Genomic DNA, 16,217 nt, shown 5'->3' with positions numbered 1-16,217 from the left:
TACCTGCGGGAAGTGAAAATTTGACACCATTATACTTTCTTCCTACTACTTTTACATTCTTAATTTATCAGAGAAGATAAACCAAACCTCAAGTTCATGAGACCATACTAGATAAATCCATGCATACATCCGGACATCACTTCTAAGATTGAGTCCCAAAGCCAAAAGTGAGAGCAAATCGATAAGTGCAGCAGTTGAAGCGCTTGCAAATAGTGCCCTAACTTGAATTAAGGTTTCAAAGGAATTTTATCTCAAAGTTAGCAACTCAGTTGAAGCATGCTGATGATCTAGCCCTTTTCTTCCCGACCCTGATATATGAACATACATCTCACACTTATTAACAAGTTCAAATATGCAGATATCCCCCATCTTGATGTCATTGTCACGAACAAAGGCCATCCAGCCTCCACAAAAGGTATGCACCGCTCGCCCTTTCGAGTCTGGGACAGAATTTACTGTCCACCATTTGCCTTGCATATTACGAAGAACAACCTCTGTTTTGCAATACGGAAGATACGCCTTTGAAAACTTATATGGTATTTTCTGCATGACAGGATCCAGAGAATAGTAAATGAAAATCCATGCTACTAGAGAATCCCCAAAGAGCCCTAAGCCTCTTATAGTCTGCAAAGATAACTAGCCAACAATTGCTAATAGTGCTATCAGAATCTAAGAATGATACAGATGATACTGGGTATGTTAGGCTAGATGAACCAAATGGCTGCTTAAGAACCCAAGTTCACTCCACAAGTAAGAAGCAGTCAAGATAAGGCTTCAAAAAGAATGTATAACAAAGAGATTAAAATATGGGTGAGATGAAAATCCTCATCCAGAAAACAAATACAATTTGTCGAAGAAAAAATCCCATAGTAATTAATAATTCAATGTTGTCCTTCCAACATAGGGCATGTTTTATTTTTATTTTTTGATTCTTTAGTTTCTTTAATCTTAATTATTTCTTGATTTGGATTAATCATTCAGCAGATTCACCATAGAATTTAATGATAAACTTAGTTATGGATGAACTAATACTAGTCAGATTTTAAAAGGGAAAAGGGAAAAGCAAATTGCTCACCAGAGTATATGAGCCACTGACATTGAACTTTCTCATGATTCTCACAAAGCTAGGAAAACCAGAAGCAAAAGACTGAGCTGCTTTTTCTTCATCAAGTGCCAACATCATTCTCAAACCACCAATAGCTGCTTCTGTTTTACAAGCGAACTCAAGTTACAATGCAGTTCTCTTAATAACTCTAGTTAATTGATATTTTACAAATATTCCAAGGATTGACAAAGTATTATAAGTGGCTGTTGGTCATGGTCAAAGGCTAAAAAAAATGTCGAATGTGGTCCCAGAAAGCTTACAAGGGACACTCAGTTTTTCCTTCCATGAGATATATATAGCATAATAACACTCATAATCAATTATAGCAGCACCATCCCTTCAACTAATAAGAATAATATTGACTAAAGACCAAACATAAAACAGTTAGAAACTTTACCTTGCTTTTCATTGCCTGATCTTGACAAAGAGCAGAGCGCAACACTGGCAGACTTCTTTGCTGCATTACCATATTTTTTTTTGTCAAGCATCTTAAATCCTTTGTTATCACACATTTGAACTTTTTTCATAGATTTTGAGTGGACCTTTGAAGATTTTTTTACAAATTTTATTGGTAAGGTGGCATCAGACCTGTTAATTAACACATTGGATACTGCTTTTCCACTTTGCCTGTCCGGGTCTTCCCCTCCAACCCGAAGAATATGAACACGCAATTCAAATTTGCGCACAAATTCAAAAATACAAATGTCTCCAACCTTGATCTCATTACTACGGACAAAGCCCAGCCATCCACCACATAAAGTATGACTAGTGTGCACTCTTGTTGTTGGCACAGAATTCACAGTCCAACAAGCTCCTTTCAGATTCCGAAGGACAATCTCCGTCTTGCACTTTGGGAGATGTTCCATTGCAAACTGATATGGAATATTCTGGGCCACAAAAAAAAAAATAATAAAAGGCAGTTGAATACATAAGTTGGTTTTATGGTGTTTAAATAAAATATCCTGAAAGAGTAACTAGTTGATCCAAAACACCAGGTGATGGCTAGAAGAATTTCCACATGGAAGCACAAAGGAGATTACTAAAAACGCTGTCAAGCCCCTGAATTTGGAAGAGATGCAGGAGGCTCATCAAAAATGAAAACAGTGTCCTGGAGTGAGAAGGAAACAGCATACCAATGTATATGAGCCACTGACATTGAATCTTTTCATAATTCTTACAAAAAATGGAAAGCTCGAATTAAAAGATTGGGCCACTTTTTTCTCTTCAAATTCTGCTACCATCGGTGTACAGCCACCACCATGCAGATTCAAATCTTCTGTGCCAGATGTTTTCAGGATGGTTCCCTCTGTTTCAAGAAATGGGAGTTTGCATTAAAAGGAACTCCTGTGATGTAAACTATTAGTAAATTTGCAACAAGATAATATCTCCTTTTGGTTATTTGCATTTTATGCACAGAAAGTTCATGCTTTTCTATTTTGTTCCTTTTTTTTTTTTGGTAAGTTCATAGATTCAGACAAAAAACTAACATCAGAATGAATGTCCACTCACCTATGCATGAAATTTCTCACATCACATGTCTATGAGAAGCACATTGAATAACCAAAAAGTGGTATGCTATGCAAAAATGTTGAGTAATAAATAAGACGCCACTAACATTGAACCATGGTTTTTAGAACAACGTTTTGTTGCTGGCATGGCTATTCCTTCCTAATAGAACATGATTTGAAGAAAAGCAACAAGATCCTTAAACCATAGAACACTGCCAATTCAAATGGAAAACCAGATTTCGTAAACAAATCCCAAAGAATGAGAAAGGATCATATCATTACCATTGTTTTCATCACATGAAGCTAATCCTCGACGTGTTTTAGCTGCAAGTATCGGCTCATACCCGCAATGTTCTTTATCAGCCACATCCCTATCGAATTCCGAAGAGCTTTCTCTAGTTCTCTTTACCAACCCTTCACAATCTTGATCCAGTGAAACACCTCCATCCTCCCTACCTCTCTTCTGCCCTACAATTCTATCATATTCACTACCACCTTGACTGCATTTACAATGAAAAGCAGCTTCTTTCTCGCAAGAGCTTTGATCAAAAACTTTAACATCGAAAACCAAGTCACCATCATATCTAAAAACCAAAAAATCACCACATTCTACGCTATGATCTCTAACGAAATCTGCCCAACCTTCAACGAACAACAAGTCGTCATCTTTGCGAACCAATTCAACAACCCAACTGTACCCACTTGGTCCTCTTAACAAAACTGACCCAGAAGTTCTTCCCTCCAAGTTTCTGTTAAATCCCACTGGAATTTTCTGTTAAAAATACAATTCGTTAACCCCAAAAAAAGATTTTTTATAAATTATTTTCACTAAGCCCCTAATTTCTGCAGCCAACAATCTGAGGGAAAAAGGAAAAAGAAAATGGTGAAATACCAGGCGATTGGCGCTCGAAGTAGAGGAGAAAACGTTGAGAAAATGTGGCCGTCGTCTCAACTTCAACATCGCCGCTGGCTCCGATTATCTTTCCCGCCACTTTCTTCGCCGGGAAAGGTAAAACTTTTGCCGGGAATTAGGAGCACCGGTTTTTTCTCGACAGCGTTGGAAGATCAAATTCAGACCGATTTTCTTTACTTCCGAGAGTGGGAGAGAGAGAGAGCAGCTTTGTTTTATGAAATTCCTGTTTTGTCCCTGTTTCCCTAGTCGTCATCCCAGTCGATTTTAAGGCGGGTGTTTAACACTTCTCTCATTGACACTCCTTGAATCTCGGAGGGTGTTGTTCAAGATAATTTTGAGCGCGTGAGCAATCTACTGACAGCGATACTTTTCCCGGGGTTAACTGAAACCTGCCATGTCAGTTGGAGAAGCTCACGGCCCACTTGAATTGAGGCTTAAGGCCCAATTTCAAAGCTTCCTTGGGCTTATTGGGCCGAAAAAGTGAAAACTCGGGGCTTGGGCCAACTACATGACTAGAACTTATATTAAAGAATGTTTATTTAATTTTATTTTTGATTTAATTTCTAATACTTGGAAGCCATATTGATCTACTTTCAATTAGTTTGTACCAATCACTAATGAAAAATAATTATTAAAAAAATGGAAAATTTATATGAGTTTCCGTTCATCGTCGATGAATTGAGATTAATTAAAGAAAGCTTATTTAATGGAAATAAATAAATCCGTAAGGTATGTTGTAGACTGTCAAGGTCCAAGACAAAGAATGCTTTTCCTTTATCTCAATGTCGTCGGACAGGGACTTGAGCTGTGGGGGGAAAAGGATGAATCAAATTGTAGACTTATACATCATTGAACTAAGCATATCAGACAAAAAAAAATGGCAGAGTAAAACCAAGGATTGGGACAGATAGATGCATTGAGTAGTCAAGTAGTCATCAATCCAGAGGAGATTTATAACATGTGATAGTATCAGTATGAACAAAGTCAAAACCACCTGCTTAACTCACACATAATCAGACAAACATTGGGTCAGAAATCCTTTAATATACCCTATTCGCAACCAATAAACTTGGTTTTTTGTGCTGTAATCTATCAGGAAGAGCTTCGAATGAATAGGAGTGACAATGAAATCTCATGTGGCACAACAGGAGCTAGCGCCACCATCTGCATTTCTGCTTCAAAAAAGGGTCCTTTTTTGTTGTTGCTGTAAAACTTTGGATGATGAAAAAAAATGACAAGTTCGATACAAATGAAGCATATGCCAGACAAAATTTTACAAAGTAACTATATTTGCCAATAGTGGAAGCTGTCATGGGACTTCAAAACCATTTCAATTCTATTTTGGATTACCAAATACTTAATTCTGAAGCTGACATGCCATTTTGAACCAAACTCTACAATGATGCTCAAACATGATTAATACACCAAAAAGATATTTTTAACAAGAATGAAAAACGAAAAAAAAAATCATCTTCTCACAAGGAATTGCTCCAAGGGAAGACAAAGGGAACCAGACCACTTGGTACCATATCTTTGTATCCTTTCCAGCCGGCTTCAGCATCTCCAATCAATTTCAGTTGCAGATATCCTCCTTGGTGGAAGTTGGAAGGGATATCAGAAGGGTCCATCTTTTTTGGTTTTACCATTTTACCTTTAATGAAAACAAAACCTACATACAAGCCTCCCAGACCTATGTTTCTGAACCTTCAGATATTGTGGATAAATCATTCTCTTCAACAAATGATGGATTAAGAAACTTGGCCACAAAAGCCCATGTCTTGTAAACATCTTCAAAGTTGGTCAGGAAACCAAGTGATGCTGTAATAACTTTTACTCGAAAAAATAAGTTTTTACCATCTTGGCAACCATTAGCCATTGGCTTACACAGTGTTGAATCTTCAAGCTCAAGTGCCCTGCACTGCTGCTTCACATTGTCCACAACTCGTACATGACTGAGTATACCAATGCCGAGAGAAATACCACTCTTCTCAGCTAGATGCTGAACAACGTCTGGGTCAATTAGTCTTCCTCCCTTGCTGTCCCGCACATTAAAGGCTACAGCAGCACCTCTTTCGTATTTGATCTTTGGGCCATATATGTGCACAAGATGCACTTCCCTGCTTTCATCCGAACTAGGTAGCCGAAGTTGAAGTAATGAGGTAACAAGCCAATTGATCAGGTAACGCAGTCTAAGGGTAGTTTTGTTTAGACCCAACATGTTAACATGATCAAGATGCCGGCAAATTATCTCTGGCTCCTTTCTGCTGCACTCTTGCTCATCATCATCATACTCTTCATCACTACCAGATTCATCATCAGCCAAGGTAGTCAATGAGATTTCTCCAGGCTCCAAGCAGCCTGGGTTTTCAGTGCGGTTGTCTTCCATGCTAAAAGATACTTTGCGACCCATGCTTGCCACCTGATCTTCCTTTTCCAAACCAAAAAATCTACCATCCCCAAACCTACTCCTTTCCCTCCTTCCCAACAGTCTAAACTCACCCTCAGTCTCTCTCCTTATAGCACTTTCTTTTTTTTCTTGGTAGATTTCAGAGGCCAAGGTATTCTCAAGCACACCATTCTTCAGTTTGAATCCATTTGCCTTAGAACTCAACATAGAATTAGCCAGCTTTGACTCATCTCTGATACCAGATTCTTCTTGAATCTCCCCAAAGTACTTGGAATCTTTATACTTTCCATTATCTCCCGAAGCAGGGTTGGTTTCAGCAGGCTGTTCTTCAGGGATCTCCTCAACTTGGTCTGACTCATGTGACACCGACAATACAGCTGCATCAAACGACAACACATGATCTTCGTGCAATCTCATGTTTATATTTCTGTCATCGTAAATTGGACTCATAGGTATTTTTGAAGTCAGTTTTGGAGACAGCCGCTTATTGTCTCTCTTCCCAGAAAACCATGATGGTAGCAAGGCTGAGTCTGTTTTCTGCCTGGTCAGTTGGCCAGAATCATCCGACCCAAATGGACTCTGACCCAAATCAATCCAGTATGAATTGTCCGATGATTCATCCTCACTGAAAATTGGACTTTTCATGAGATCACCAACTGAAAGGTTCTCAGCTTCCTCAAAAATGGTGCTTGCTTCGTCCCTATCTGAACTATTATCATGATCCACCTCAGTCTCGTAAACATCCCTGACCTGATTGGAAGTAAAAACGCCAGAAAAAGCAGGCATCTGTGACCCACCATTTCTCTCAAGCAATGATTCTTCATTGTGTTTAGCAGTTTCATCTTCAAGTCCAGCTAAAACATCAAGCCCATCTACAGAGTCACTCAGGTACTGCGGATAAATAGGGAGGATCTTCACCATTCCAGACCCGGTATGCCCACACTTATTTTGCAAACTTGCCATCACAGATTTCTTGATCAGAAGGCATCCAAAACCAGTTGGATCATATCCAAACAACCTATAAAATGATGTGATAATAAAATCTGGCCTAAATAAGGACAAGCCAAGCGAATCCATATCCTTGGGACCTAATGACCCAGCGTCGAGCAATACATGCCAATTGTTTTGTTGAGCAAGTGCCATCCACTGGTAAGAATACTTTGCCCCAGTCACTCTAGATTGAACAGGAAATACAAAAAGACCATTTGCATGACCTTTCTTCCTCTTTTTCTTGTTCGAAATTTGCTTTCTCAGCTCCCTAGAGCAAAGTTTCAAGGAAGGCCATTTAAACCAAGCATTGTAAACCTTAGCGCCTTTCTCTTTAGCAGACTGAGCCATCCAAATCACAGACTGGCTCTCATGATCAAACATAGTCAACAATTTTTTATTCGTTTGAAAAGGGTAAGCTTCAGCAAGCAATTTAAATGCTGACCCTCTGCTAACAGTAAAAACAAGGCCATACTCATTTGCAGGGATGTTCAAATGATCCATAATCCTAGTCTTTATATCATGTTCCACAGTGCCACTCTCGGCACCTCCGTAAAGAGCATGATTACTCAAATTTGCAGTTATTTCAGACAAAGTAAATGCTGATGTATTCCAATACTCTTGAGTTTGATTATAAGAGAATAGCCCAAAACCGCAATAATCAAGACATACCTTAGCTGAAGATTCAGATAAATGCCCATACTCCTCCAATCTCAAATGGTCAATCTTCTCCGTTGCTTGAAACTTGGGGTACACTGTGAGGAACTTGGAAAAGGCATCATGGAGGTCTGGAATGGAATCTTCAAAGCAAAAAGTTCGGTCTGCAACAAGAGAGGTGGCGTTCAGGAACTCATTTTGGGCACGAAGCCTAGCAAGTGACCTTGATCGTCCAATGTTTCCTTCTTGATTCAAAGACGCAGAATCAATATCTTGGGATTTAGCAAGGGAACCATCTTCAGACGCTTCTTCAAGAGCTTCTCTGAGTTTGTTTTCTTCCAATTGGCGGAGAATGGAAGTCTTTCTCTTTGCGTCCTCCCTCAAACCAGTACCATTTCTCCTATTGCTTTTCTTGTCCGCTATTAAAGCTGCACAATGGGATATTGGTTTCCATAGTGAAAAATGCATGAATGGCTGGCTCTCTTCACTCACTCTGTATCAAATCTAGCTAATATGAAGGCAGAAAAACCAGGCCAAGCTCAACCAAGAACCCAACCTTTTGCTTGTCTTATTCAAAGAAGCCTCATATAAAGCAGAACAAGTTTCAAACCAGGGTGGAAAGCAAAAGGGGTTTATGTTTTGTTTCAGAATCAAGCTTTAGCTTTTTAAAAATAATTGTAAGTTAGGCACACAGAGAGGGAGAGGAAAGCCCTTTACTTTATTGCCTAAAACATTCAAAATAACAGAAACAAAGTCTGTTGAGCTAAGACTCAGACCTTTTGTAAGATCAAAGAGGGTATGGTCATAAAGAAGAGAAAAGGAATAAAAAGGAAAACAAAGGTTATGTCTGATTAGAATAAAAGGCTTCAGCTTGATCAAAGAAGAGTTAGCTTTAGCATATCATCCTTCAAGGGCCCATAATTTGAAGCTTCCAATTCAAATTCAACAACACCCCAAAGCCTTAACCCCACCAAAGATGCGAAACCCAGATTCAAAGACATGCCAAGAACAAAATCAAAGCATCAGAGGATTAAAAGAACAAGCCAAAAACTGGCTCTTCAAAACTCTTTAAAAAGATGAAGGAAAACAAAAACTACCCCAAATTGAAACTCCCCGAGAAGGAACAATGATAAGTAATAAAGAAGGAAGTACAAGAGCACAACGAAGAGAAACAGAGGAGACTCTCAACCCCTGCTGGCCTACTATCGGTGCTCCCTCACCAACCACCCCCTTTTTTGTGCTGTGTTTTCTCGCTGAGGTTGTAAGTAGCAGCGGCCAAAGAGCAAAACAAAAGCCAATCCTTTCAGACCAATCAATTCCTCATTTACTACTGACAGTTAATACAAACATGTCTGCATTGAATGCTGCTTGCCTTTCTGCTTTGTCCACCATTATTACACCTCACCTTTTGAGTGTACTGTTTTGCCCCTCCCCATCAACCAGCTCTCTCTCTCTTTCTTCGCTATAGGACCAAACTCCTTATTACCGAGTGCAATTTCTCTTCAATGTACCAAGTTTCTATCAACCTAATTAGTATCTTATATTCCTGAGTACCCCTTTCATTAAATAAGAAAGAATGTTAGAAAAATATGATGGGGTGGTTAAGAATACATATAAAAAAAATGACCCCAGAAACAGGAAAATAACAGTAGCAGCATTTTCTTGCAACCCTTTATTTAATCTTCATGGAAATAGACTATTCTAACTTTTGTAATTTCGTTTCTAAGACCCCAAATGTGGAATGCTTCTGAAAATTCTCTTGCTGAATGGTTGTATTCTAGTGAAAGATATAGATTGGGTTTCTAGTATCAACAACCAATCCATGATAAAAACAGAAAAATCAAGTTGAAAAGATGGATATATAGGTGCATGCAACCTTGCCAGGGAAGTGTTTAGCTTTACTGTTCCTTTTTTGTGTCAAATTATTATAGAATCATAAGTCTGAATGCAATATGCAATATACCCCATCTGTGAAAATTGCAATAATGCAACGAAAATCATGCAATCCAAAAACATATTGTGTAAGGAAGCATGATTTAGACTGAACCCTATACCCCATTATATACTTCAAATTTTACCTCAACAATAATATGTTAGCTAAGATATTCTTGATGAAAGCATAACACATCAACAATAAATAATGGTTTGTTTATTCTAATCAAACATTAATGGCCCTCCACAAGCAACTGGGGCAGTCCCGGACAGAAAGCTCCCTACATCCAATTCCAATTGAGTATCCATCACCCAACAATGCCTTTGGATGCAGTAAGGGTAGGACTGACTTTTGGAGTTGCAATGGTGGTTTTCATCACTTAGGATTCCAACTTGTCTACCTGGAATATTAGAAAACAGTGTCGTTTGGACTTTTATCTCACTAATATTTTGACTTGTATTGACAGTTAGATAATAATCTCCAGGATAGAGATGCATTGACCAAATGGTCAATTTCTTTTTAAAGAACATATATTTTGAGTTTAAACCACGCGGAGTCCTAATGACCGCAGCTGTTGACCTATGGTTCACTCTGTTCTGTAGACATAAAACGCTGCGTTTTGCTTCTAATATTTGGTTTTTATTCCCCCCAACAAAATATGGGTAATCAAATAGTTTTCAAGTTGTGTGCCTAAAGGAATTGCTTTTACTTTTCCTCTTTGTCAAGGATTATCATTTTAATGACCTCGAATTTTCAACCATCCTTCTATTTCAAGGTTGTCTGAAACTCGTAAATTAGATAGATAAGCTAACTGTATGCAATAATCTATGCATCCAACAAGACATTGAACATGGGAGTCTGTTTGGTCTCAATATTTTATTTGTTGTTGTTCCCAAAATCAGATTCTTTTGTTTATAGCACCCTTTTTCTTGTGTTACACATCTGTTTTGTCCACATCTTCCATGCAAAAACCTTCAATACGTTTGTCTTGTTAGTAGGTTTAAGAACCATTTGAAAATCTTCCTGTTTAAATTAACATTTTCCAATTGTTTACAGTATCCCTTTCTGACATTGAATACATGAACAAATCAACATCTTCTAGATTGTCTTAATGCCTTTTGACAAGCTGGCTTCCTTACAGCAGCTAAATTTATTACTGCAAAGTATTTGGATACACTTGCGGAGATTGGCATTATAATAGCAGCAAAAAGGGTTCGGACAATTAACAAAAAGGACCAAAGAAACAAGCCAACCTAGCCAACAGAAGAACAAGAAACAATAGGAATTGTCCAACCAGAAAATTCTGCAGCTCAAAAGAAGAAAGCATTTCAATTATTGAGCTAATAAACCCAAACTCGAATTCTAATCCTCCCATATGTAGATACTTGTAGGTTAATTAGCAATGTTTAAGTTGGATAAACATGATTAAAACTAGTAGTAGTATCTGACACATGGGTCATAGCTGAGATTTCTGTACTAACATCCCAACCCTTCAAACTTGTACATTTGTTTGACACAGCACGAACCTCGATGCTGGATGTCTGTCTTCTATGCTGTTCCTCACTTCACTTGGGCATGCTCGTGGTCGTGGTCCTTCATGTCATTGTAGATCAACAGGGTTTTGGGCACGAAAACAACACTTTTCTCTATGGTAGGTATGGATTATGACTAAATTTGTAAGCAATTGAATAAGGAGGGAGTCCCTTTTGAAGTGATGGAGTTTGCTTTGTGTGCTTTTCCATTCTTTTTTAAATTTTAGGTGAATCACTTTTCCTATGAAGTCAAATTTCATTTAAAATTTTTATCTTTGCCATAAAGTTCACCAATATCCAAGCAAGCACAGCTTAGTGAGGCCACCAGGGCTTAAAATTTCTCGAGATGAGACAGCCATGCAAATGTTGGTGGGTGATGTCTTTTCTAATATCTTTCTTTTTGGGCAATAATATTGCTGGGTTTGCTGAGCAGAGAGAAGCTTTTTGGTTTTGGCAATTCCCCTTTGCAAATCATGATCCACCCAGCTCCAAAGTCCTTTTAAAGAAAATGCCAGAAAAAAGCTAGAGTTCATGGGCACAATAATCTAAACCCCCCTAAGATGACCTCTTGGTTAAGCATCCAATATAATAAAATTTTCCCTTTCTGATTCTGTAACCTGAATGTCTCTCAGACAAACATTATGATATAATGGAAAAACTGTAGTGAAATAAGAAATACAGCATCGAGATTCAAATAAAGAAAGGAAGAAAAACAGGGAAAAAGACATGATTGGTGCTTTGAACAAATTTATTGTACAGACAATATCTCAGGGATAGAACCTCTCTATCTTCTAGAGTTTATTATAAAAATCATCTGATTCTTTGCTTTGATCCACTCAATAAAAATTTTGGACATGTTGAGTTGGATAGTGATCAATTGTTTTCTTGCTAAAAAACATTACGACTAGGAGGCAAATTTCCTTCCATGGTCCACACAAAACAACTTGGAATGGAAACAGACAAGAAAAAGGGAAAGAAGATCATAAAACAATGTAACTACTCCGAAATTTCCAAGTATCAAAGGTCCAAAAGAAAGATCAAATGAAATGTATCCATTGTTTCCAACACTGACATTTTCCTACTCCGAGGCTAGCTTCAGTTGGCTTGCAATGAAGCATGACACAAGTTCTTTTCAATTTCTTCAGCAAACAGTATAGTCGTTTGCTTGGTTCAGATTAGAAAAAGCCTCACTGACACTGTTGAGCAGCAGGTCTTTATTTGCTTCATGGTAACCGAAGGGACGACCTGGTTAGAGCAAATTTGGTTATAACCACTAGACAAACAGACAGCTTTAAAAGAATAGTGATTCAGGAATCTTTTCCCAGGTGGAAAGGCATCGAAATGAGAACAGCCAGTGCTTCTAAATCCCACGTCCACCCCTGCGTTGGCTGCCCGACGGTCACGTTTCACTGAAAGATCAGGAAGAAAAATGCCTATGCCACGATCGAAATGGGTGTGGTTCTATGGAAGTAACACCAAGCCAAGCCCAACCCAATTACCCAATGCTCTTGCCACAGCCTGTCTGTGCTGGTGCCTGGGTCCAGTTCAATTTAATGGCCCACAATTGTATACTACTTATATAGGAAAATGTTTATTTCAGGGAAACAGAAAAAATACGTGATATCTCATCGCAACTGTCATGAATCAAATTTAGGCACTACAATTCCCAAATTAAGTTGAATAATAACAGAAACTTGTGGCAACCAAGAAAAACCAAAAGAGAGATTTTTGCAGAGCCTCTCAAATGGCCCTCCACACGTCTGGTTTTTTCTTTCAATAAAACATCCCCATGGTTCAATTTTGTAATGCCATTTCCTATTAGCAGCCTTGGGTCGCTCCAAGGTTATGACGGGCATGAAAACACTATCAACCATGCAGGCCTCGGGCTGCTTCCTAGCGCTTCTCCTTTTGTCTCTCTTGCCATCTTTCTCTTATGCTCTATCCGATTCCGAAGTTGCATTCATTGCTCGTCGCCAACTCTTAACTCTTCCTGAGAACGGTGATCTGCCTCATGATTATGAATATAATGTGGAACTTAATCTCACGTTTGAGAATTCCAGGCTCAGGCGTGCATACATTGCACTGCAAGCGTTGAAACATGCCATTTATTCAGACCCGCTGAAAACCACCCAGAATTGGAAAGGCCCGAAGGTTTGCAATTACAAGGGAGTTTTCTGCGCACCGGCTGTTGACTATCCGAAGTTGATGGTTGTTGCTGGCATTGATCTTAACCATGCTGACATTGCTGGGTATCTCCCTGTTGAGTTGGGTCTATTGACTGATCTTGCTCTGTTTCACATCAACTCTAATAGATTTTGTGGAATTATTCCCAAAAGTTTCTCAAAGCTTATTCTTCTGTATGAATTGGATGTTAGTAACAACCGTTTTGTTGGCCCTTTCCCAGATGTTGTAATATCATTACCCTCGCTTAAGTTCCTTGATTTAAGGTACAATAATTTTGAAGGGGAATTGCCGTCCGAGCTATTTGAAAAGGAGTTGGATGCATTGTTCTTGAACAACAATAGATTTGTATCTAACATTCCTGAAACTTTGGGGTCTTCTCCAGCTTCAGTCATTGTGGTTGCCAACAACAAGCTCTCAGGTTGTATTCCTGACAGCATTGGCAAGATGTGCAACACCTTGAACGAGATTATCTTCGCGAACAACAACCTCTCTGGATGCTTGCCGTCTGAGATTGGAATGCTTAGGAACGTAACAGTCTTGGATGTTGCCTCAAACTCTTTCAGCGGAGTGTTGGCAAAGACATTTAAAGGGCTTGGAAAAGTTGAACACTTCGATGTTGCCCATAACATGCTGACAGGTTTTGTTTCGGACGACATTTGCCGCTTGCCAGGCTTGAACAACTTCACATTTTCTCACAACTATTTCAATGGTGAGGCTAAATCATGCGAGCCATCCAAGGGGAGGGGCATTGTGTTGGATGACACTAGCAATTGCCTGCCAGATAGGCCTAAGCAGAAGTCAGCCAAGGAATGTCATTCAGTAGTAAGCCGACCAATTGACTGCAGTAAGTCAAAATGTGGTGGTTCTTCGTCACGTCGTCCAAGTCCTCCGGCTAAGAAGATTTCGCCACCGTCACAAAAAGCAACATCAAAACCAGAACCACCAAAAGAACAATCGCCTAAAGAGCAACCTCCTGAGCCAAAACCAACCGTGAACCCACTTCCAAAACCTAGTCCAACCACCGTTCCTAACCCTCCAAAAATAGCAACACCACCACAAGTTCCGGTAGAAGAACCTCATGGTGAAGCACCTGTTAAAAGGCAGTGGTCTCCACCACAACAATCGCCACCAGCGGTTGTTCAGTCTCCAACACCACCAAAGCCTCTGGCCCCGGCATCAACACCAGAAGATCCCCATAGAGAATCACCCATTATATGGCATCGATCCCCACCTCTTCCGATACAATCACCACCACCTCCAGTCCACTCTCCACCGCCACCGGTCTATTCTTCACCACCACCACCACTAATAAGTTCTCCGCCACCTCCAGTTCACTCGCACCCACCAACGCCTCTAGCCCCGGCACCAACACCAGATGATCCTCATAGAGAATCACCTATTATTGTAAGGCATCCATCTCCACCACCTTCCATTTACTCCCCACCGCCATCAGTCTATCCACCACCAATAAGTTCTCCGCCACCTCCAGTTCACTCATCACCTCCAAAGCCTCTAACCCCGACACCAACATTAGAAGATCCCCATAAGGAATCACCTATTATATGGCATCCATCCCCACTTCCTCCAGTACAATCTCCAACGCCTCTCATCCACTCGCCATCGCCACCAAGCTGTTCTCCACCACCACCACCAGTAAGTTCTCCATCACCTCCAGTACACTCACCACCACCAAAGCCTCTAGCCCCAGCACCGACACCAGACGATCCCCATCGAGAATCACCCATTATTATAAGGCGTCAATCTCCACCACCTCCCATCTACTCCCCACCGCCACCAATATATTCTCCACCACCACCTGTACTCTCTCCTCTGCCACCTGTTCATTCACCACCGCCGCCACCACTAGATGATCCCCATAGAGAATCACCCATTATTGTAAGGCGTCAATCTCCACCGCCTCCCATCTACTCCCCACCGCCACCAATCTACTCTCCACCACCACCACCTGTACTCTCTCCTCCACCACCAATCTATTCTCTACCACCACCACCACCACCACCACCACCACCTGTACTCTCTCCTCCACCACCTATTCACTCACCACCACCAGTCCACTCTCCACCAGACGATCCCCATAGAGAATCACCCATTATCATAAGGAGTCAATCTCCACCGCCTCCCATCTACTCCCCACCGCCACCAATCTATTATCCACCACCACCTGTTCATTCACCACCGCCGCCACCACCAATCCACTCTCCCCCACCACCGGTTTTCTCTCCTCGGCCACCAATCCAATCTCCACCTCCACCTTCTCCTACTCCTGTCCCTGTCTTTGAGCCACTGCCAAACCAAGAAATAGTTCTGCCACCAAATCTCGGCTTCCAGTACTCATCACCGCCCCCGCCAATTTTCCCAGGATACTAATCGCTGCACTTCAGCTGCTTCCTTTTACTTTTGAATCCTTTTTATAGTTTTACAATCTTACAACATAAATTCACTTGTGTTAGTGTCGTAGCTGGTAAAGTAATTCAAAAAAAAATGAAAAAGTAATTCTCTGCAATTCAATATCCATCGGCAAATTGTATATCTGAAAATCTGAAAAAATCAGAGTGAAAGTGATGGCAACAACGTTGTCTCTTCAATCATTTCTGCTTGCTGGGTTCCTTTATTCCCTAACAACTGAAGAAGAAACTCAATTTTAGATAAAACAATGAACAATATTTGAAAAATTAAAGTCAGAATTTTATTTTTCTCATCAGCTTCCAAACTCATATTCTCATTCATGCATGCACGAGAAATCAATTTACTCACCATAACCATGCTATATTCTATAAGAATTATAAAAAATAAAACATTCATTTAAGAATTGTAATTACATTAAAGCAGGCTGTGGACATGTTGAAATTGTCACCACATGCAAATGGGATAACGATGACGTTTTGGGATCTCTTTCTTCTATTCGTTTGTGGTTCACTGGTTTGCATTCTTTATTGTTTGTAGTAACCATGTTTACTTTCGTTTCTCGAG

General features: G+C 39.9%; 3 protein-coding genes across 3 annotated transcripts; 1 reads left to right on the top strand and 2 right to left on the bottom strand.

The window, feature by feature from the left end:
• LOC18591287 (B3 domain-containing protein Os11g0197600) lies at positions 159–3,725 on the bottom strand. The gene is made up of 6 exons (XM_007017332.2): positions 3,506–3,725; positions 2,896–3,385; positions 2,239–2,411; positions 1,503–1,992; positions 1,076–1,206; positions 159–543 (listed from the first exon to the last, which is right to left on the bottom strand). Exons 1-6 carry the CDS (start codon positions 3,572–3,574, stop codon positions 247–249), a joined length of 1,650 nt encoding a protein of 549 aa, XP_007017394.1. The 5' UTR covers positions 3,575–3,725; the 3' UTR covers positions 159–246.
• Positions 4,786–9,045, bottom strand: LOC18591286. The gene has a single exon (XM_007017331.2). The coding sequence runs from the start codon at positions 8,043–8,045 to the stop codon at positions 5,217–5,219; it is 2,829 nt and encodes a 942-aa protein (XP_007017393.2). The 5' UTR covers positions 8,046–9,045; the 3' UTR covers positions 4,786–5,216.
• On the top strand, positions 12,668–15,835 carry LOC18591285 (pollen-specific leucine-rich repeat extensin-like protein 3). The gene has a single exon (XM_007017330.2). The coding sequence runs from the start codon at positions 12,888–12,890 to the stop codon at positions 15,612–15,614; it is 2,727 nt and encodes a 908-aa protein (XP_007017392.2). The 5' UTR covers positions 12,668–12,887; the 3' UTR covers positions 15,615–15,835.

Source organism: Theobroma cacao, chromosome 8 (genome assembly GCF_000208745.1).
Source record: "Theobroma cacao cultivar B97-61/B2 chromosome 8, Criollo_cocoa_genome_V2, whole genome shotgun sequence".
Classification (NCBI taxonomy): domain Eukaryota; kingdom Viridiplantae; phylum Streptophyta; class Magnoliopsida; order Malvales; family Malvaceae; genus Theobroma; species Theobroma cacao.
Note: the sequence above shows the minus strand (reverse complement) of the source record. Positions and strands in the feature narration are given on the sequence as shown.